At 41.1% G+C, this 23,361-nt stretch overlaps 1 protein-coding gene across 8 annotated transcripts in view; it reads left to right on the top strand.

Moving 5' to 3' along the window:
- Positions 1 to 23,361, top strand: part of KCNH1 (potassium voltage-gated channel subfamily H member 1) — a 185,401-nt gene that overhangs the window by 48,458 nt on the left and 113,582 nt on the right. For all 8 annotated transcript variants that reach the window (XR_014581811.1, XM_083829400.1, XM_083829401.1 and 5 more), the window contains one exon: positions 2,160 to 2,589. Coding sequence is in view for 7 of the 8 variants with exons in the window: in XM_083829400.1 (XP_083685526.1) it covers positions 2,160 to 2,589 (430 nt within the window). In the remaining variant the exon portion in view is untranslated. The remainder of the gene's footprint in view (positions 1 to 2,159; positions 2,590 to 23,361) is intronic.

Below are 23,361 nucleotides of genomic sequence, written 5' to 3'. Positions count from 1 at the left end.
CAGTTCTATCACATTTGAAATGTTTTACAAAATTCCTTTTTGCATATTTCACAAGGGAAATTAGGATAAGAGTACAGCGATCTCCAAATAATCTGTTCTGAAGCTCTGAAAGCAAAGTAGCTTGCTTTGAACTTTTTCATCTAATTTCAAACATCGTATTCATATTTTTTATCTAGTTTCATCTCCCTTTCTGTGATTTTTTCCCCCTAGTATTTCTAATCCTTATTTTCAAACTAATTCGATTAAGAATTTACCAAATTCCAAGAATTCCAAGTCCTTCCTGAATCACTGTTTTTATTTGGTAGGACTCTAAATGATAAACAACTTTTTTTAACCTTTTTTTTTTCTTTTTTTTCTTTTTTTTTTTAATCCAGCAATAAACTTTAATTTATAGAACAAGTTTTGCATCATCATTCTTGGGCAAAAGTAAAACTAGTATTTAGAATGCTGGGTTATAATTTTTTCTTGCCATTGCCTGAGACTGTGTGATTAAAGAGTTTGGCTTTGAGACTAGAGCTTAAGGAAGGTCATTACTGGATACTTCTCAAAATGTAGTACAATACAGTTTTCCAGTTAAAGTTTGTAAAGGAGCGAGGGAGAAATGGGTTTTGGTCTTGAGGAAAAAGGCTGGAAGGCTGTGCGGTAGTATCAGAATGCAGATATTTAGACTGTAGAGACTATGCGTGCTCATCACTCAGGGACTTGCATGTCTGGTTTCTAAAATATGGTTATCACTTTATAATTTGTTGTTGTTAAGTCTTTTCCCCCTCTTTCCCTCTCCATAGTGAGTCTTCAGAAGTACCTACGTTCCCTCCCCTGGAGGGAAATTGCTAATGTGTTCCCAGGTAACAAATTATATCTGTCTCTGAAAATGAGTCAATGTAATCATGACAAATTCATGAAATAAAGAGGAAATACATTGCTGCAGTCCCAGGGAACATGAGTCAATATGCTTTATGTAATTATTTAATAAAACATCTCTTCTAGTGCATTGAACCAGCCTGAGATACCAAAGCAGTTGTATTTATGCAGGAATAAACAAACTTCCAGTAAAAGCTGGTGACCAGAAGCATGCAATTATACATTTCCAGAAATACTCATTAAACCAGTCTGCTTAAATTTTAATCAGACTTCTATGTATGAAAACCATCTTGATAAGGGGGGGGAGAGGGAGGGCAGGAAAAAAAAAAAAAACACAAAAGGTTTTTATGAAAGGCTGTTTAGATATTTTGGTTTCCGAAATGGCTTTGAATTTTTGTTTTTATTTAACTACTTGAGCTTGGGAGTACAAATCTGTCTGAAAGTTAACAATGTAAAATCCTACATGCTGGCTTAATTCTGTTTTATGGGAGCTGTATTAGTATCAGCACAGAAATACTACATTGATAGCAAAGCTGTCAAAAATAAAATAATGGGGGGATTAGACAGTGAGATATTTGAAATACCTAATCTTTGTGTAGTCCGTCTGAGAAATGTCGTAAGACTGATAGTGAGTGAATGCTTACATGAAAGTAAAGTCATAGGAAATGCACTTACACTGAAAAATTACAAATCACCAGGTACTTCCAGCATTTTTTGGCCGCCCTTATTTATCTTGCTGATGTCTGAGCTAAATACTGCAAACTGTGTTATATCAGAGAAATGAGAGCACACGCACTGCCCTGGATCATAAAGAGAGTTGATGGGAAAGTCAGAAATAGCTATAAGAGGTTAATGAATCCAGATGCTGGAATGAATTCAGTAGGTGTCTTATTATGTTTCTCTCAAACATTAGATTTGTATAATTTAATGGTTGGTGACTTCCATATGTATTTTCAGTCAGCCTAAAGTAGCATCAGGATACTCAGGGACAGTTCACTTGCACAAGTGGGCACGCAATAAATAAGCTACGGTTTGGAGCCTTTACAAAGGTATTTGTAGACCTATTCAAAGCATCTGAGAAGGGAGGTCAGAGAGCAACCCACAAAATGTTAGTGCATGAAGACAAGAAGGCACGTATCCATCCCTTAAAAGGGTCATTAAGCTGTTCGTGTTTCACAATCTTTTTGTCTGATGGACACCTACTTGTGATAGATCACCTTGTGTCTTTGCAAACTGCAGTTATGAATATTGTTGCTTTAATATTTGATTCTAATGGCCACTGTGCTTTATCCTTCTAGGGCATCAGTAGCCTCTTCAGTTCACTTAAAGTGGTCAGACTACTTCGACTCGGTCGTGTAGCTCGGAAATTGGACCACTACATTGAATATGGAGCAGCAGTCTTGGTTCTGCTGGTGTGCGTGTTTGGTCTTGCGGCACACTGGCTGGCCTGCATTTGGTACAGCATAGGAGACTATGAAGTTATTGATGAGGATACAAACACGATCCGAACTGAGAGCTGGCTCTATCAGCTGGGAATGTCGATAGGAACACCTTACCGCTTTAACACATCAGGCTTTGGAAAATGGGAAGGCGGTCCAAGCAAGGACTCTGTCTACATCTCCTCACTGTATTTTACGATGACCAGCCTCACCAGTGTTGGTTTTGGTAACATCGCTCCAACTACAGATGGGGAGAAGATCTTTGCTGTTGCTATGATGATGATTGGCTGTAAGTATTAGAGATTCTCTCTCGCACGCAACATCTGATAGCCATGTGCCGTGAATTCTGAGTATCGTAAGAACATCTAGAATCATGCTGAACATTACTGTGCAGTTAAAACCAAAATATTTTGGGTGGCAACATAGTTATCACGCTTTCTTACTGGTTAGTTTTAAAATCACAGATGGGAACATTGCTGTGACTAGCAAAAAATCTGTCATTTTGGAAGCAATATTCTGTCAATATCCTTTCAATATTCTCTTGTAAGTAAAATAGAAAATGTACAAAGCCTGAGGTATTAAAATTAATAGAGCGAGCATAGACAACCCTTGTGCCTCGGTTTGGTATAAGCTGGGGGAGATTGAGGAGCATCTCACAAGAAGGAGACAATAGTAGCTCTCTGGAGGCCATCAGCTCCACTGAGGGCTGAGAATACATCAGATCCTGAAGCAAATAAGATAATACGGGCCTTGGGCACCTCTTCTGGCTCATATTTCCTTGTTGCAAGGGGATTTGCATTGCCAAGCTGTCCAGCTTTTGGTCATGTTGTGTCACTTCAGTGCAAGATCTTACTCAAAGTGCCTGGAGAGCTGCTTGCAGTTAAGAACTGTACTTTGGCCACCCTTAAACTCGGTCATGCTTTTCTGCATAAGGGTGGGATTTGGACCAAAATAAGGAGGAAAAAAAGTTCACACATGGAAAAGCATGACATTGTTATGCAGAAAGAGAGAGAAACTGCTGTACAGTGATAGTACGTTTAGAGGGGGAAAAAAGTTAGTCCTTGCTAAGCGGAAAATTAAAACGCAATATATGATGAAACTCAATTAGCACCACAGTGCCTGTTATATCAACGTGCAGCTTTGATTCTGATGTATGTGTCATTTTACAGCAGTACTGAAATATGCATGCGACATTGAGCAGGCTGAAGGCCATCAGTAGAAAGACAAGCATTCTTGATTGAGTAGGGATTGGGAATTTTTAGTTATAAAAATTGTTAATTGAATTCTCCTAGCTTTTTCCACTGCTTAAAGTCCCATTATTGTATTAAAACACAGTGGTAGCAGAAGTGGAATTTATATAAAAGTTGGAGGCAATTATGCAATTTCCTCATGACAATGAGTTAGACAATGTAGCAGTGGAGTACAAAACAGGCTTCCATACATATTTCTTGATGAAGGTATCTTTTTAATAGGAAATATCCTGACCTTTGGCTTATTGTTCATTATGTTATGCTCATGATACTAGCTAGACAAGAATAGCTAGTACTCTTCAGTATTATTATTCAGTACTGTGAGTACTGGATAGACCTAACCTTTAAAAAATCAAGAATATAGTGGGGATATTTTGGAGTTGTCCCTCCTCCAGACTCTTCATTTCAAAGTGTGGTGGAAACAAACTGAATTTATGCAAGGTGAAACTTGATAGATATCTGCTCTGAATTCTAAAATGAACTTTAGTTTCAGTAAGTTTTTTTTTTTTAAATAGTGTTCTGGCAATTTTAAATGTCATGAACACAATAATATTTGACAGAAACAATTTTGTTTGTATTTGATTGGATTTCTGGAACCTTAAATATCTATCCCTATAAACGTCTCTATATCTGAGCATCTTTATCTTGTGAACACCTACTTGGAAACCATTAGGAGTGTTCACAAGATGTGTTTGTAGGAATGACAACTAGGTCATCCAGTCTTTCAGTTTACCTCTCTGGATTTGCAGGTTCTTGATTGCTTTTGACATGCTGATGGTTTGAGCTGTGGTCAACTAAACAGATTTGTTTAGCTTGCAGCTATTTGGAGCTTAATTGCTGATAAGGTTTCTTCCACTGTAAAATTTCATGTTAAAGTAACGCTATTTTGTCTTTAGAATCAAGCTCTCAAACATTCATCTGAACTTGAACTAGAGTAGCTTTATAAGAATTTTATTGGAACCTAAAAGATACGTAGCAAATGTATTGGGGGATGGATGTGGGGAAGGGAAAAGGTGTGTCCTGGCTAGAACTTCTATACGTCACTTAGGAAAACCTGTATTTGTACCTGGCCAAGTAGAATGTTTGCTAGGAGCTGAGCTTGTGACTCATATCACAGTTGGTGGCTGCACGTTCCTGTTATGCTCCCCAATTTGCCTATGTCAGATTACATAGATTTGCACATGGGGTGGATAGCATCTGTGGCTGTCCAAAGCATCGGAAAGAAGCTACTGTCTACTAGTAAAAGTTCAGGGTATGTGATATCTCTTTAATACTTTACCATTGACACTGCAATTAATTTAGGATGTATTTAGTGATGCAGATCTCGAAAACATGAAACATTACAGATTTTGGGGTGTGCTTATACAAATCAGACATACGTGTGCTGGACAGAAAGTCTTTTGCAAGTAAACTTCAGAATAAATTAAAATTAAGTTGGCAAACAGCTGAAAACTTCATATTATTTATTAATAAATGTGATTATACAATAAATTATATGTTTGGGGTGAAAAATGATGAAAGCAAATACTTTAATAAGCTTCCTACCCAGGTTGGTTTGTATCACAAGCTTTCTGACTTTGACAGAAAATAGATTTAAAAGAGGTCAGGCAAATGTGTTGAGGTAATCTTCCTGACACTTCAGATCTAGTTATGTTAGGAACTCAAAGGGCAGAAGCCTTGAAAACCAGAGGACTATACCACAGATGTCTATAGACTTATATATTTTCTGAAGATGCAGTCTTTAGGTCCTGCAATTAGCTGAATATCTTTAAACTATGTACATGAAAACTGAAGTGTCCTTGGTGTGATAATTAGACCTATGGCCTGTAGTGGAAAAGAAGAAAGCCATTTTCACTAACAAATAAGCACAAAAGTATAGGATTACATTGAAAGTCCTCTTTTCCACAGTTGCAACAATTTGGTAGTTTTCTTCTCTTTCCCACAAATGTAAGAGCATCCAGGTGCACACTAACTCTCAAAACTATGCTCGGGTGGTGTGTCTTCTCATCTTTCAGTAGCACAGGGAATGCCATTTTCCTTCCGTGAAGACAGAGGAAGCCAAGCGTTTTGGCTATCTAAAACTCCAGTTGAAGATAGGTGGGATTTGCAGTCCAACTTCAAGTTCATTACTTCATTAACTTCTCCCCTGCTAGAGGTTTTCTTTAAGAAGTGTGCAAATTTGTCTTGTGTTTGGAATGGCTAGGTATAGGCAAAAATACATACCTGTATATTTAAATAGTCCAGTGAAATATGTGCCAGTCAGTTTACAACCTTTTGTGTATGAAATGGAAACACTGCTGGCACTTCGTCTTTGAGGGTGTTATAATTTTTGTGTAGTTGAGTAAGTCAATATATTAACAACATTGTTTTTGAGATCCCCAAACTGTCACTATAGTGTCATCAAAAATGGATATTTGGGGACAAGTGTATAACAACCAGCATTAATACTTCGAATTAATTCCAGCAAAATTTTACTTTAAATATGCTGGAAATATTTGATAGGAGGGATTTTTTTTCCCCTTGGGCCAATTAGCCTCCCAACTGTGAATGAATGGTACAACTTCCAGTAGTCTGATGGGGACAAATGTAGCTGATCAGAAAGGAAGTGAGAAGATTTCCTTCTGTTTGTGGGTTTTATCCTCTGTGCTTTTAGAGTGGCAATAAGAACTGTGCTGACAAACTAGCAGCTTGTTAAACAACACCATGGCCAGCCAAGCCCCTCGTCACAATTTCATTGGCAAGACCGCCTTTGAAATTTTGATCCACTCTTTATTGTAAAAGAAACTGAATTTTATTGAAACAGAGGCGGTGGTCAACACGTGAAGATGTCTGCAACCTCCACCTTCTTTGCATGGGCTGGCAGCTGACACACAGAGAGTCGAAGCACCGGTGCCGCATCCGTGCGTGGTGAGCGCCTGCCTCCCGCTGGCAGCTGGCCCAGGGGCTTCAGGAGCATGGAGCTTGCTCCTTCCTCGAGGTGCTCTCCCTGCCTCCAGCCGGGTTGTAGCACTGCATTTGCACCCTGCTTCTCACTTGTGGTGTGGAGGGTCTTTACTTCAGTTTGCTGTGGTAGGGGCATTGCAGAACTGCTTACCTGCAGCATGGATGCTGGCATCGAGTGGAGAGAAGTCAAGAATTTACTTTTAGAAGTGTGAACTCTTCTGACTCAGTGAACATAGAAATAAATTATTATTATAATCAAGGGGCTGGAGCACCTCTCCTATGAAGACAGGCTGAGGGAGTTGGGGTTGTTCAGCCTGGAGAAGAGAAGGCTCTAGGGAGACCTTACAGCGGCCTTCCTGTGCCTAAAGGAGCCTGCAGGAAAGCTGGGGAGGGACTCTTTGTCACGGAGTGGAGTGATAGCACAAGGCATAATGGCTTTTAACTAAAAGAGGGGAGATTTAGATGAGATGTTAGGAGGAGATTCTTCACTCCGAGGGCGGTGAGGCACTGGCCCAGGCTGCCCAGAGAAGCTGTGGATGCCCCATCCCTGGAGGTGCTCAAGGCCAGGCTGGATGAGGCTTTGGGCAGCCTGGTCTGGTGGGAGGTGTCCCTGCACATGGCAGGGGCGTGGAACTGGGTGGGCTTTAAGGTCCCTTCCAACCCAAACCGTTCTGTGATTCTATACATACATGTGCATACTTACGTAGCATGTGCATACACATGCAGCCCAACAGAGAGAGTATCTATTATGATGTTTAAAAGAAGAAAAGGAGCGTGTTTTTTTTTTTTCTCCACATGGATATTTCTAAAATGATTTTTAATAGAGTGGATTTAATTGTGCAAAGTTCATGTACCTCTGGGGAAGGCCTGGCATGGAGTGTGTTGCTCAGAGTAGCATTGCCAGGTCATGCATTTTTGCAGGCTGTCTCATCCTTGTTTCTAGCAAACTTGGCTTTTGGTTTGGTTTGGTTTGGTTTGACTGAGTATCTTGAATAGTTTCTGACAAGGAAGGTTGTGAGTAGCAGCGATACTGTTTCCTTTGGTTTTGGACTGTTGTCTGCTGAGCCTCTCGGTTTTCAGGAGAGGAGTTACTGTGTAAAAAAACAAGGGATTTCAGGATGTGTGTTGCTGTCTCCTCCAGTGGAAAACTGACTGAAAGGCTCCTGGTACAGTCAGCACAGGACTATGGTGAAATCAAACCCAAGACATTTGTGTCAGAAGGGCTCAGAATATTACAAGTATTAGAAAGCATAAGCAATTTATAACTAGTGCTCCCTCCATGTGTGTTTAGTGTGCTTATGCAAAGAGTGCTGGAATTCATTCTGTTATGCTCAGCCGCTGATAGATCTCCTTCTCCTCACTGCTTACTCCTGCAAAGCTGATCCCGAGGCAGAAATACAGTTGTGTAATGTTAACTTTCTGTAGGTACATTTACCATTGGTAATAGCACTTTGCTATAAATATTAAATAGGTAACTTCCATTTTCCTTTTTATGCAGTCTTTTGTTACGGTAACTAATAAATCCAGGTAACTTTAATTAACTTCACTTACGTATCTCTGTATTTCATCCTGGACCAGTGGGAAATTTGGCTGAATGAGCGCAAGTGTTGGCCGAGTAAAAAGTTTAAGGTATGTGAACGTGTGGAAGGAAGGGTGGGTGTATGTCTCACTAGCAGCACATAGAAACTGGAAGGGCTGGTTGAGGTGAAACAGCTGCATGTGGGCACTGAGCCTGTAGGGCCGCCTGCTTTGGTTGGTTTTACACCTGGGGCGAAGCAGAAGAACCTTGGTGTGCCTTGGTCGCAGCAGCCCTGGTCTCTGCTTGGGAGCCAGAGCTGGAGGTGGTCTTGTCTTCTGAAATGCAGGGTCCTGCTGACCTCGTGGTGGCCGCAGGTGTCAGGGAAAAGGTGTTTATTCGTTATTTCAACATGGGTAGGTGCAAACCCTGGAGTTGCGAGGCACTGCAGTGTGCTCATCACGTAGCCCTGGGGATGTATGGCCCATTGGTCAGCCCCACCGAAGGGAGACGTGGGTAGGTGAAAAATGCTCTCGATTCTTGACCTCAAGTAATGCACATCTGCTTGAGAAGAACAAATTATTTTAAGATAGATGTGAAGTATCATTTGTCTGCTCTTGAGGATTTCTGTTCTGTGGATGCTTGCTGCTTCTGATAGGCAGCAATTCATATTGCTATGTAGCTGTTTTCCTGCACATATGGTAAATTATAGTTTTGTAAAACAGGCTCTGTCTCCACATCTGTCAGTGAACTGACCTGCAGGGTTTTGCCTCTATTTATTTATTGAGTGTATGCATGTATATATATATATATATATATAGTCATAGGAATGCCATTACTGGAAGTAAAAGCAATTGGCTCCTCAGCTTCAGTGTAGATGAATCAAAACATATTTGCTTATCCCTTTTCACAGATGAGCACTAAATTTCCGATTAATAGGGTATATATCTACAGACATCTTTCAGAGAGGCTGATGCCACATAAAAACAAGTTTAAAACCACTTTCTGTGGCTGTGAAAAGACATATTTTCCATTTTTAATATTTGGGGGAAAAAAAAAAGTTAATGCAATTTTTAGTTTCTCCCCTGTGGAGGCATATACCTCAAAATAACAGTTCTCATATATTTTGTTCAGTGAAGCTGTCAGGTTGGGTTGTGTATTGTTTATTTTTTCTAAGCAATAGCAAAAATGCGAGGACTTTCATTTGCAGTTTTCATATCTGGGCACTGTGTCAGCAATCACCTTGTTCTGCAGGTAGAGTAGGGATGAACAGCTCTAAAAATGCTTTGCATTTTCCACTTATAACATAATATTGATGGATGTTTGCCTATCTGGATTTTGAGCAACTGAGCAAAATCTGTCATACCTGTTTTGGAAGCCTCTCACTAATGTTTTCGGTTGCCCTGAAAGGTCCCAAACTTTTAGTACCATTTTAAGGTAAATTATCCTCGGGAAGTAGGAACCCCCTGGAACTGCAGAGCTTGACTCATCCAAAGGAGGCAGTTCACTGAGGAAAAGACGCATGTTTGAGTGCTAAACTAGATCACAATTTTCACTGTGAGCACTCTAATTAGTCCAGGTAGTGAGAGGGATGATGGAAAAAAGAACAAAAGTAGGAGTTAAAAGGTCAGACTGAAGCACATGCATGCTTACGTACTGTAATAAATTTTCAACCACTGAGATCATTAATCAAAACAGAGCAGACACCAAAAATACTCATCTTCATTGATCTTGTGCAAAACTAGCATCATGCGATCCCTGCTGCACTTCAGCAGTTGTCTCTGTTTAAGGTAGATGCACATCCCAGGTCTGTGGATAGCTTCTTTCTCATTACACAAAAGGGAGAAAAAAAAAAGGAATGAGGATAGCATTAAGTACATTTGAAAGCATAATCAAGTAGTCTTATTTACAGTGGTCTTGCTGAAAGGAACAGCAATCTGCCCTAGCAATGTGAACATCCCTCTGAACTATGAGAAAATGGTGGTGGTTTGTATGCTGACACAGGTCAGTGTAGCTATTTCACAGCGTCACAGGGGAGTAGCATGCTTTGGTGACCCCCAGCAGGACAGAAAGTGTTCAGAGGCACTTGTGAACGAGGATAGCCAGAAACAGATGAAAAATGGACTGTTGTTATCAAAATACCTGAACAAGAAACAGGTGCACTGCAGCATCATGTTTGGTGATGGTACTGAGGCATGCGTTCCCCTTGTGATGCAGCTCCTCAGTTGTTAAACAAATGGCTGTGGCCATGCTGTGTGTACTTATTACCAGATTATCTAATTGTAAGGGAAGCATGTGTAGCGCACACACTGAACGGTTCCTTGCGACTGTGCCGCTTGTGCTACTCGTCAGTAGTGATACTGCTTCAAAACTAGATGCGAGACTAGATCCTCAAAGCAGTTACCTTGATAAACTCCACCTCTTGATCCAGAGTTTATCTGTATAATCTGGAGTAGGGAAGAGGCAAATTATATTGGCAGAGCTCTAGCAAAAGATAGCATGCAGTACTAGTACCCTTTCAGGTGCTGGGGGCCAGGGGCATTGCGAAATTGGTTTGCTGGAGGTCAGTGACCAGCCACGTGCCAACTGCTGGCTCGGTCTGCTGAGGATATCACTCACGGGCTGAACACAAAGGCCTTCCAACCCAAAGCATCTTCTGTATACGTGGTTATTGCAAGTGTGCTGTTTTGATTTGGACACATGCTGGGAAAGAAACAAGGAACCTTACCCTGGAAAAATGGTCTCTGGGGTCTCTGTTCCTCATCACTAACCCTGGCGATGTGGCAAAGATCTTTTAGATGCCACAGACTTCTTGCTAGCCACTGCAGTTGCAGTTGGCATGCTCCCCGTATGGCTGATAGCTTTGATTGCTTTTCATTCTCGTCTGTCTTAGCTAGGAGCAACAACAGTCAAATTACTAATTCCTAACTTTTTCCCCCCCTTTTTAATAAGTAGGGGCAGTCTTTCCAGATCTATTCCCTCATCCCTCTCTGCTCTGCTTTATTGGTTGTTTGTTGAAGCTGCTCATGATATTTGAAGAGCTGGTGTGTTATTGGTGTAATTGCTAAGCAACTGTTTGGGATTTCTGAATGTTATTTTCCTTGGATGCTTTCTCCATTAGAAAGAACCACCAGATGTGTCGTGGATATGGTTTTCAGCTACATCAAGTTTCAGCAAATCTGGATAGAGTTTCTCTGAAGGAGGCTTTGGCTGCCAGGGCAGAATTTGGCCTGGTTATCTCTAAATATGAAAATACCCCATTTTTTCCTGTTAAGAGTAAAGAAAGTTTAAAAACCAGAAATCAAATGAAAATAAATGACTAAAAACCAACCAAACAAAACACTGAAACCCCAAACACCAAAGTCATTGTGATAGCAAAAAGAAGTGGATAGATGACATCGTTGTAGGCTTTTTGGTCGTATAAACAATCCTTCAGCTGAGTCCTGAGCGACGCAGTTTTCAGCGGAGCGAATCGGTACCTCTCATCAGCAAGCGTGGGACCGCACCAGCTCACAGAGGCATTCTCCAAATCGCCGATGAGCTAAAGCGTTTGTGTCTGGCCGGCATGGAGTTACATAATTGATATTCAGCACAGACAGGACACGCTGGAGGGATGCGGTCAGTGCTGACGGACTTCACAGCACAGCAAGCTCAAACCCAGAGCTGCGCCTCGTAAAAGTTGCCCCCTCGTAGGGTAAGGCATCAGAGGCCTGCGGACTTTTAAAGGATCGCTACTACTGCAACATAAAACACTGGTGGCAAAGCCAGCAAAAGGGCAGGCTCTAGGTGACACGTATGTAAATAGCTCACTCCTACAAAAATCATTGTCTCCAGGCTAAGATGGGCTGAAAGGTTTTTTCAGGTTCACAACGCCAGTGCTAATCCTGTAATAAATCTGTCTGAGCTAACGACCGTAGCTATATGAGCCGTGCCCCATTCATATGGGGTTAGTCATCTCCTCACCACAACATACTTCAGGGCAATATTTATAGAAGAAATAAAATGGTTTTTGTGAGTATATTAATTTGGTAGTACTTTGTTTCCTGGCCTGCTTTTAGGAAATATAAACTAACTCTGTGTGAGCTGTTATTTCATACGATGCAAAATTGAGTAAGCAATACTCTTTTTCTTGTTATTTGAAGTGTAAGATGAAAACTAGATGAAATTCCTGCTGTTGAACTCCCTGCAGAAGGCAATTTGCAAATGGCAATGGTAAGTTTGCCACGTCCATTTGTTTGTGGGGGGAGAAAATATATCCAGAGGTGTATCACAACATTCTGGATGAATTGTCCCATGATGTGTTGTCTTGCCTTAGTGACTTCAAAAATTTCAGCCTGTACTTCAGCCTGATGGATTTAGGGAATGTTCATACCTCAGAATACACTAGAATTTAATTGCTAGAATATTCCCATGAAATTTGACTCCCAATCACTGTCAGAATAATGCAAATCCAATCAGGATAATTTCTGAAGCGAGGTTTTTGTGAAAAACTGTAATTCACTAAGTTCTTACAATCTGTTGTCTCCTGCAGAGTTTAACCTGGATCTCCAAGCCACTGGAAATTTTTGAAAGGACTGTAAACGTAAATGGAGAAAAAAATGTTCCGTTTGACAGGAAAGAAGATGAAAGCTGTAAAGTGTTAATCATTTGTTTGCTTTTTTGAAGTTGTGGATGAGAGCTCACACTACAGTAATGTTATAGATAATTGCTTTTTCTCTCTGTCGTGGAGTGTTTCTAAATCTGTACCTTGAGTTATTTAATTGTAATGAGGAGAATGAGGAAAACAAATAGGTATTCCAGCTGTAGGTGTCTTTATCACCTGATGTCTTTCATATCACAGGCTTCTGTAAACTTATTAGTGCAGAATTTTGCTTTTCTTAGGCCATCTCTTATACTGCTTCCTATAACTAGATTTAAAACACTGAAACCTGGTGGCTTTTTCAAACTTTTGTCAGCATGTGCAACCAATTTGTTTTGTGATTTTTTTTGGATTGTGAAGGAACATCATTTACTCAAGTTCATGTTTGAGAGGGAAGAGCCTGAGGTGTCCAGAACGTGGACTGGAAGGGGTGAGGAGAGGGAAAGGAAGAAGGGCTTCAGACAAGGGGATAACATACAGGGGATAACATACAAGATGAGTTTTATGCTTAAATTACTGAGGCACTCTGAAAGAGTGCAGTTTGTCTGGTCAGAATTTTATTTTGGATTCCCACCTGTAAAATTAGCTAAATACCATGCACAAAAAGTGTGACAGATTTTTGTTTCTTCTGCTGTCCCAGGAGAATTTTCTTAAGCAGCAGCTCTGTTTCTGAAGGATAGAAATCCTGAAAAAGGATTTGGTTTTGCGTAAGAGTAATCTGTATTTCAAAGTCCATTCCTGTCTAAGAAAAATCCAATTAGATAGGCTTGGGAAAAAACAGCAAAATAGTGCACCTAGTCATATGACACATTGTGCCACTTCTCATCTTAAACGGAATATGACAGAAGATCTGAAGCATCTTCCAAGCACCTTTCACCTCTGCATCATCTTCAAAAAGCATGTAGTTACTTTACTGTCTAATTGCTATTGGACTCAAAGGCTTGCTGTAGGTTACAAAATGTTGGAGTAGAGACAGCTCGCGTTGCTGTAATGTGTAAGTGGTTTACGGATCATGAGACGTCCCTAACTACTCAGATGAGCTATCCCATGACATCTTAAGACTGAATAAGGATTAGTTGCGCTTTCCAAATCAGTGAGTTTTAATTCGTTTGGCTGGTTTTTGTATTTTAGAAAAGGATTTTTCCGTTTTAAAAAAAGGATAAGTAATTTTCCATAGGATGTAGGTGCTGCTGTGGGTCATACGCAGTTTGTTTCTTGAAGCTCTGAAATATTCTAGTGCTGAACTTGAGTTGCTATCTGAAGATATATCCTGACATAAGCAGCAGTCTGATGGAAGAAATTCTGATCTTCTGAGAAAATATGGACTGCGTGTGAAAATGTCAATAATTTTACTCCCAGTACAGTAACTCTTGCTGCAACTGGTATGAAAAAAGTGCATGGAGAGAAGTAACTTATAGCTCCTCTTGCCTGGAAGGAAAATAGAAAATTTATTCTTCTAACTGAAGGGTTTCAACAGCCAGTAGGGCCTAAAGTCCTATGTGCCATAGTCTTTACCATAGGATGCCTTATGGTAAAGAATGAAACAGTTTAGATATTAAAACCTGACATCAGCGTGAACTGGGAATGCTTTTTTCCTTTTTTCAAAATCAGACCAGTAACTGCACTGGGTGTTGTGGAAGTAGATGCTTCTGGTCAGATAACGGGCAAACCTTGCCTGTTCCTGCTACTGCCTTGAGAAGAGATCACAAGTGAGGGGGGTGATTCATGGTCATGGTTCACTAATTCTTCGGTGTTAACAGAAAGATCCCGAGAGATTTTCACTACAAGATATGAGGGAGCTGGAGACTGGTAACATATCCGGAGTGCTCAAAGGCCAAATTGAAAGAGAGAAAATTGGACTTAAGATAAAGAACTACTTTCTTTGTAATTGAGGTCGAGTGAACTTTTTGTGATTTTTTTTTTTTTTCTGGTAAAATTAAGATTTACTGCAAAAACTTGGAAAGCAATGGAAGGGTTTTGAGTCATCTCTGGCACAAGAAGACCTTAAATAGTCTCAGAGGTTCTAGGCAGTGCATTTAAGGCATTATGATAACCCCAAGCTCACTTGTTATAACCGTATCACTTGTTGACAGTTTGTAGTCTTAGTGTAATTTTTTTAAAACACTAAGTTGCATATTTACAGGGATTTTGAACCAACCCTATCGTAATTTTCCTTTTAAAAAACCTGTCAGCCCTCTCAGAGGGCAAAAGAGTGGAGTTCTACCTCCTAATGATCCACTCTACTGTGGCACTTTGCATGCGTGTTCCTGGACAGTGTGTCCAATGACTTTGTTAGTGAAAATAACACAGTATCTGCTGAGAACAGTTCACAGATGCACACCTTAAATCTAATGTGGCTGTTCTCCTGTTTCCAGTTCTTTCCAGTTTCTTCCTCCTACTTTTCTCTCGCTTCCCCGCACAAACCTTCACTTCTTGGCCTGTCACTGCTCTGAGGTTTGCCATCCTGTTTGTTTTTGCACAGGGAGAATTTACTAAGAAACAAGGAACTGAAAAAGCTATTCAACTTGCCTTGTTCCTTCTCTGCTTTTAGGGAGGGGGGTTATCATAAACTATAATCCCTTGAACATCTTTACCCATTAATTCTGTTGGACCTTAAGCTGCTCATTCAGCCTGGTGCATTTAAATGAAGGGGAAGGGGACAGGAAGGTGTTTTCCTGTAGTGTAAATATACAAAGTAGGCTTATTTTCATGATTTACTTTTAATTGCCTTTGATTTGAATATTTTTGATTCTACTTATTTGTCCCCATAAAAGCCTTTCTTCACACGACTGGGAAAACAATAAAATGAATTTTATCTGGAACTAATTATGCCAAAACCAAAATTTCCGCCAAAGCTAAATTTTCCAGGAACTGGCTTTCTCATGCTCTTTGTAAATAAGCTGACTACAGGTTAATAATGAGGTGATGGCAATAGAATGTGGGAGGGGAAAATGAACACTTTTCTGGAAGGGAGGCTTATTCCACATAAAGTTAGCAGCCTCCTGTGATAATCATAGAGGGATTACCAAACAGGCAAATTACTTTGAGCAAATCACTATGTCATTGTAGATATCACACTGACTGTGAGCAGCTAAAAGGAGAATATCTAGCTACATGACTGTCTTTGTTTCCTTATGCTATTCTGACCTGCTTGTTTTTCTTATTTCTCATTTTCAAACTTTTAAACTTGTTTTTCAGTGGATTTCCAAGAAACAGAATCTTGCATGGTAAATGCTTAAGATGGGTGTTTCTTTGTACTAGTTACTGACCTGTAGTCCAATTGATGAGCAATATTTCAGTTCTTCAGTCTTCTTGGCTGAAAGAGCATAGTTTGAAACATGAAGCTTCGAAGCAGACAAAGACTTAGAAGGGCAATTCGATATATTTATTTAGTTGGAGAAGAGAGTGTGCTAAGGCATGAGGTAAGTATAGTCAATTGACTGCTGATTTTATCAGGATTATTTTACTCTACAAAGTGTTGTGATCACAATTATGCCAACATAAAACATACCTCACTGCATGAGGGTGTAGTTCAGATGCAGAATGGAATTCTCTTTGATTTAGCCATAGACTTCAATAATGCACAAGTCTGCAGGGAAGAGTAGTGTTTTGAGGGACCATTGTGTTTTATCACTGGGCAGTCAGACATGAAGAAAATGCTCTCAGCCATTACCAGTTTGGGTTAAAATGGAAAATATGATGCAGCAGGCAGCTCTAACAGAAAGGCATGACTGGCTGGTTCAGTACATGGAGTACTGGCAGGCTTGCAAGGGTCTGCAGCACAGTTGAGCAGTTCAGTGGCCAGTGATAAACCGGAGCAGATCGGACATACAGAAAAGCAGGGAAGGTAAAGGAGCCTGAGTGCAGCCACACTTCTCCAGCAGTTTGCCTTGAGTTGAGAAGGACACGATCTGCTGTGAGGGTGGTCCGTCCCTCCTGCACAGAGGGAATGGTGATGGTAGGACGGCTCAGGAGCAGAACTAACTTTCTAGCCTTGTACACTTAGCAAATGTGTGTAAAGCACTGTTGGTGACATTATTAATACTGTCCTTGTAGAAGCAGTTAGTTATGGGGTTTCCATCCTTCCTTACAGCTGTTCTGTAAACCACATGATGGCTGTGATCTTTCTTCAGCAGAGATGTAGTGGAAGAGTGTCAGAAGTGGAGAGCACTGTGGAAGGACTCAGGGAAAGCACCTGAGTGCTGCTTGTGAAGGAGAAGTGCTGTCTCCTGTAAGCTGCTGACGTTGGCTCTTGACAGGTCTCTGTGCAATACGCTAAAGTCCCACTGACTGAATGAGACTTGGGGGGGTGTCTTGGGGCTGGGTTTGTAGTCCCATGCTTTAAGATAGCACAGGGGGTGGCTCGAATGGCTCGAGTTCAATAAAGTTTGGGTAAATGGATAGTGAAAGAAGCACCTTCCCAGAAGGAGGCAGTACAGTGGAGAAAAAGAAAGAAATCTGAGATGGATATTCGTGTGTGTGTGTGCTGCTAGCATTGCCTTCCTCCTCTAGTTGCTGTCTCTAACCTCATACTGCAGGAGAGTACTGCTTTCTACTTTTAAGAGGAAAGTATCTGTTTTTTTACCATTTTCTATGCAGCGATGCACAAAATGGTTGATAGATGGTAATGTTTGCCTAAGGCTGCACAGCCAAATTCCCTGCTGGTTGCTCACAGGAAAGTTTTGTCTTTCAATAGTTAGTTGCTACCGGCTACACGTTAGTACCTCTGTTTTAACAGCTCTGGAGGATTTTGCCTTCAGTCTCTGGCTGCCTGGTGGACCAATTGCCTTCCCATAAAGCAGGACTCCTTTCCCAACAACCTGCTGCTTGAAATGCCCATTAATTAATGGGCATTTGAAATGCTATGGGAGTGCATGCTTCTCACAGTTCAAAGGCTGTAGATTCAGCTCAACTGAAAAAAAAAAAGAGTACTTGCTTTAGTTATAGCTGAAAAACAGCAAGTTTCCTCCAGTCTGTGCGGAGCCTGTGGCCAGGGTATGTAGAGAAAGCAAGCTGCTCTTTTGTGTCCTGCTTCTGAATGATCAGGTGCTCCAGGAGAGAAGGCGGCATATAAATGCGCCAAACTGAAGAAAATAATCAGCACACAACCCACAAAGCATGTTTACCCTAAGGAGAAAATTTTACTTTCACACAGGTTTCTTCCTCCACCAGCTGCAGTGGTGCTTTTTCCTGAAATGTCCTGGGAGGAGTTTGGAAGGCGCTGGCCCTGCAGGAACTGCCAGTGTTTCTATTTCTACTTTGAGAGTTTTTGCAGTAAAGGAGGACAAAACATCTTTCATCGAAGGGCTGGATTTCTTCTGAGCTTGACTCAGAGTCTCTATTTGTAAATGCTCTTACTGTTCCTCATATAATGTTATTGGGGCGGATTTTCAAATTATGTAAACACTTGAATGTTCAAACAAAAAAATGCCTGTTGACAGAGTTGGACACTATTTCATGTGCTATCACCTCTTTTTTCTTTTACCCTTGGCAAGTCATTTTGACCACTATTTTTGTGGGTGCCTGATAATTTGTGTGTTAACTTCTGGTTTTCCCCACTTGGTACGCTGCAAACCTTGCTTACGTTGTTAAGCTGATGACACAAAATAGAGCTACGAGTACGTAGCACCTTAAAAACAAAGAAACAAAACAATGAACCTGGTCTTAAGAATTTTAAATATCTTCTACTGGTGACCCATTGGAAAACCCTGACCTTGGAAGACGGGGAATGGATATAATAGTATATGAATTGTCAAGTTAATGATGTACACACCTAGATGTCAACAGCAACTAAGCAGGATGCTTAATAGAGAAAATCTAGATGAGATTGTAAAAATGCAAATGAAAAGCTTTAAGAGTGAAACCTGCTAGCATAGGCTAATTCTGCCAGCTTGAACCCCCGAGTGGTTTGCGGCAACAACTGCACTTTCAGTGCTGGTTTTAATTGTCGTGGTCTTGTCAGGCAGGAGCTGCAGCTCGCAGATATGCGGTCCCTCTAGTGAGAGGTGAAGGCACCTTCCAAGTGTCAGCTGATAAGTTTAGCGCTGGTATCTGCGCAACAACAAAACCATACTGTGCTTCTGTATTCCTTGCATGATCTCTCTGCTGTTTCTGTGTTTTATCATTGTGCAATGAATACACTGGGTGTGCTGTAATTCAGACTGTGGACTTTTAAAATTACAATCAGACAAGTAAACAGAGCATAACAACTATGATCATCAATTCAAAACAGCTTGATTGGACCAATGTCTTCTCATTAGAAAGGGAAAAAAACTCAACCCCAAAACAAAGAGACTTTTTACTGATGGCTTTGTGCCTTCCACAGGCTGATGATGTGTTTTATGTTACTGCTTGTGTTCTGAGTCCTTCCTACCATTTCTGATTTTACTGCTATTATCTGTCTGCTGCCATCATGATAGTATTAGAAACAGAATGTAGCAACATCTATAATTAGAGTTGTCTACACATTTTCTTTCTATTTTCCATTTGACTCATATTTCTAACTTTCTAAATCTTTCAGTTTTCAAGTTGAGATCATCAAGACCAGCCATTTCTGAGAACAAGGGTGGTGTTTGTCCATTTAACTAAGCCAGATTTTGGTCTTGAGAGCAAATATATAAGAAGAGCAGGGCTGGAAATTGAAATTTGGCAAAAGAGAATACCCATAGAGGAGAAGTTTTGGAAAAAAAAAAAAAAGAACCTTCTTTCAAGAAAGAGACCAAAAATATGAGGACCTTTAAGTGGTGACCTATCAGAAAATGCTGTCTTTAAAAGATGCATAAAATTGATGCAGTTATCTAGGTTGGTGCATGTGTACCTTAATGACGGTGGAAGTGCTGAGCAGACATTAGAATTATATGTGTTGTTTTCTCTGGATGAGTTTAGAGGAGACCGAGAGTCATGGGACGGGCAGGGAGATAACTGCCTGTAGTGTGACTCAGGAGAAGATGGACATGCCTAGCTCCCTAAAGCCCCTGCCCTGCAGATCAGCCAAGGCACCATTTGGCTGCCAGTGTCAGCAGCCCAGCCAGGCAGGCTGAGCACATCTGCACGTTATAGGGAGGCACCTGGTGGGAACAGCAGCATGGGCTGGCAGCCCTGTACCTGCTGGGCTGACTAACCTGATCCTTGGTACCTCTGTCTGTAAGCTCCTCTCCAAGAGGTTTTCTGCACAGTCAGTGTTGGCTAGACCTCACCTGAGCTGTGCTACTAAGCACAGATGTGTGTTAGCGGTGTGTGTAAGCCACGAGTGACTTGTTGGTGTTATGAGTCGTCTAAAGTTGGAGCTTTTTGCATTATTTTGTTTGTTAAGACCCTTCAAAGCATCCTGCTTTGTGTCATGTTTTGGGGAGTAAATTCCCTTCTGCTGAGTTCCTTTCTGCTCTCACTGTGATACCAGAGAGAGCGCTATGTGCGGTTCATTGCAAGCACAGATTTTTTAGATGTGTGGGACTGGCAATCTGTGAGTTAATTGTTGATGTCTGCATGCTGCAATTAACCTAATTATGGTTTTGATTACATTAATTAAACTCTTTGTCCAGGACAGCAGCTGTTTAATCATCTGCCTTAAGGCACCCCCTCAGTTGGGGTCATTCTGAACCCTGCTGTTTTGGGCTGGCAGAATTTGGTGAATGTATGATAGTCACCAACAGTACCTAGACCCTTTTTTCCCTAAGTCTTAAACTTTCTCTTTTTAAAACCCTGTTGTGAAATTTTGAATGCCATTGGTTGGCTTCCCTATTCCTGTTCTTGGGAAGCTCTTGAAAGTGTCGATCTTCACCAAGGTGGTGAGAGAGTTGTCTTTTTGCACCAATTTACACACATTTGCCTTCTGGTGAAGTGCTGGATGCACAAACCCTGAGAGAAAAATTAAGTCTTGCTTTGCTGCTGTAGCATTAATTTTTATTTATATATTTATTTATTCAGTACAATTAGCTGCTTTGCATTCCAGCTTGTTTTGGAGACCTGTTGACTTGTAAGGGTTAGGATTTGGGAGCTGTGCCATAATGAACCTCTGAGTCAGTTTTAGCAGAACCAGCAGTGGCATAGCATGATAGGTAAATAAAGGTACTGGTTCGGGGCTTTACAAGATGTTCCTATCTTTGGTAGCTATATTGAAATAAGTAGTAAATTGTGGTGCTTTTGCTGTTCAGAATATCTGTAGAGATCTGGTGTAAATCAGTAAGGGAGGAGGATTTTCAGTGGAGAGCAACATTTTTTAAATTTTATTTTCAAGGTAGAGAAATGTAGACTGATTATTTGGAAGTAGATAATGACGGAGGCTCACTGATTGTGTCTTGTGCTCTTCAGCCCTGGTTGCTTCTCCTTTATCTTGTGAACAGAGATGCTGCAGTGGCTGTTCATTCCCTTTGCAGAAGTTTTATAAAGATATAAAACTTTTATAAAGATATAAAACTGTTAGAGAGTGTCCAAAGGAGGTCTACAAAGGTGGTGAAGGATCAGGAGGGGAAGATCTATGACGAGTGGCTGAGGTCCCTTGGTTTGTTCAGCCCAGAGCAGAGCAGGCTGAGGGGAGGCCTCATGGCGGCCTGCAGCTCCCTCACGAGGGGAGCGGAGGGGCAGGCGCTGAGCTCTGCTCTCTGGGGACAGCGACAGGACCCGAGGGAACGGCATGGAGCTGGGACAGGGGAGGGTCAGGCTGGGGGTTAGGGAAAGGTTCTGCACCCAGAGGGTGGCCAGGCACTGGGACAGGCTCGATAATCCTTGGAGGTCCCTTCCAACTTGGGATATTCTATGATTCCAAGTGTCAGTGTAGCTGTTCAGTGTCTGTCAGCTAAGGGGTGCCTGGCTGATGTGAGCAGGGAGAAGGACTTGGTCAGGGAAGAAAGTCCTTTCCTCCCCCACTCATCGTGTTGTATACTTGTTTCTCTGTGTGAAAGCTCCAGCATTTGGGCTGATGTTTTAGAGCAGACAACAGCAATTCAAACATGCTACTAACGTTGGGCTGTTACATGGGAGCCTGATGGTAGACTCTATCGCTTACTGACATGGTGGTTTGATTTAGTTCTTGAACTGAGAAACATTCACCAGGGGTATTTTGACAGTAACTTAGAGGGATAAGAAGGTGTGGACATGGGGAAGGAGTATTAGTTTAGAACTGAGATGTATTTTACATAAAGGCATTACAAACAGTTTATGCCTGGACAGTAGTCTCTGATCTGAGACAGTTCAGCACCTGTGATCAAACCATACTTGTGCCACATCACAGCACATTGACCATGTAGTTGGGAAAGCTTGGCCGGACCATGGCTTTCCTGAAAGCAAGGAGAGATGTAGAACTTTGGTATGGATTGGTAGCTGACAGAAAGCAATGAAGAAATGGTTACTTTAGCAACAAAAGACTCTAGACCTGGTGGAGTAAGTCCTATGGCAACATTAATACCATTATACCTTTCTTAGAAGACTATGGGTCTTTTAAATGTGAATGTTTCAGCACATGCCTAGGAGTGGTTTCTCCACAGCCTTGTAGCAATTGCGATCATCTATACGCCTATAAAAGTTTCTGTGCTGATTTTGTAGCGTGTTATCATTCAGTCTATGCAGAATGGTCTAAGTGACTGTAAGTACAGTGAAGAGGGAAACCGGGCAGTTCCATGCAAATATATATCACATGGAAACAAGGGCTTTCCTGGTGCTGCACAGCTAGGCCTCGTTGTTAATGCTCAGGGAATGAGCAGAAGGCACTAATGCAAGAACTGTGTTATCTTAATGGTGGTTTATTGCAATTGGTGAAACAAAAGGAGGAGGAATTTAGCTCTTCTTGTTGTTGTATAAAATGCCTCACAACAATATTTCTGTTTTCTGAATGCTTTGGTTTGCCCCACTTTGGGGGTTCTGGTCTTTTGGGGCACATGGAAACTCCATGCCGTTTGGCTTGTGACAGCTGAGGGTGCTGTGCGGCTTGAAGCATCAAGCCTCAGGTTAGAAAGATTGCTTTTCAGAACTGAGAAGCATTTTAAATTGATGGCACTTTTACAGTGAATACCTTTCCAGAAGACTGAACAGCAGCAAGCCTACAGAAGCCAATTCCTTTATACATTGCCTTATCCCTTGTGATTGCTGTGACGATTAAATAACTTCAGAGTAGAAAAAGTTTGAATGGCATTTGCCTTGAGCATTCTTGTGCAGCGCTTTTTTAATGAGTTCCCACACTTCCAGCTTGCAACTTTTAGTATTTAAAGCTTTTTCTGTGCTTTCAGTCTTATTTTAATGTTGAAGAAGGTGTGTTTTTGTTTGTTTTTTTTTTAAGGACTTTTATTAGCCGTTGTCTTTTTTATGTGGAGTATGAAACTGGATTAAGAAAAGGATCTATATTCGTTACAACTTAATACTGCTCTAAGTTTAGTCTAGCTGGAACCCTGAGTCTATCAGATGGTACAAAGTTAGTATAATATATGAAGGAAAAAGCCCTGATAATGAACACTTGACCATTCCAAAGTATTTTTAAACACTTCACAAAATAATTATAAATGTTCATGAGACTGCTGTGACAACACATTCCCACTATCATACTGCTGTTGGAAAAGCAAACAAAAAGCAGTGAAAGACATTGCTCCCCTTCAAGGCTAAAGAAGAGGAGACTGAGCAAGTACAAGCAGAGGGAGTCAAGACTGGGCATTAGCTGCTGGTAATTCTCAGATCACAGTGGTCAGTGTCTGGAAGGGGAAACTGATGTGTAGGGTGAAGTATAAA

This window comes from Anser anser (assembly GCF_964211835.1).
Source record: "Anser anser genome assembly, chromosome: 3".
Taxonomy (NCBI): Eukaryota; Metazoa; Chordata; class Aves; order Anseriformes; family Anatidae; genus Anser; species Anser anser.
This window is presented reverse-complemented; position numbering and strand designations above follow the sequence as displayed.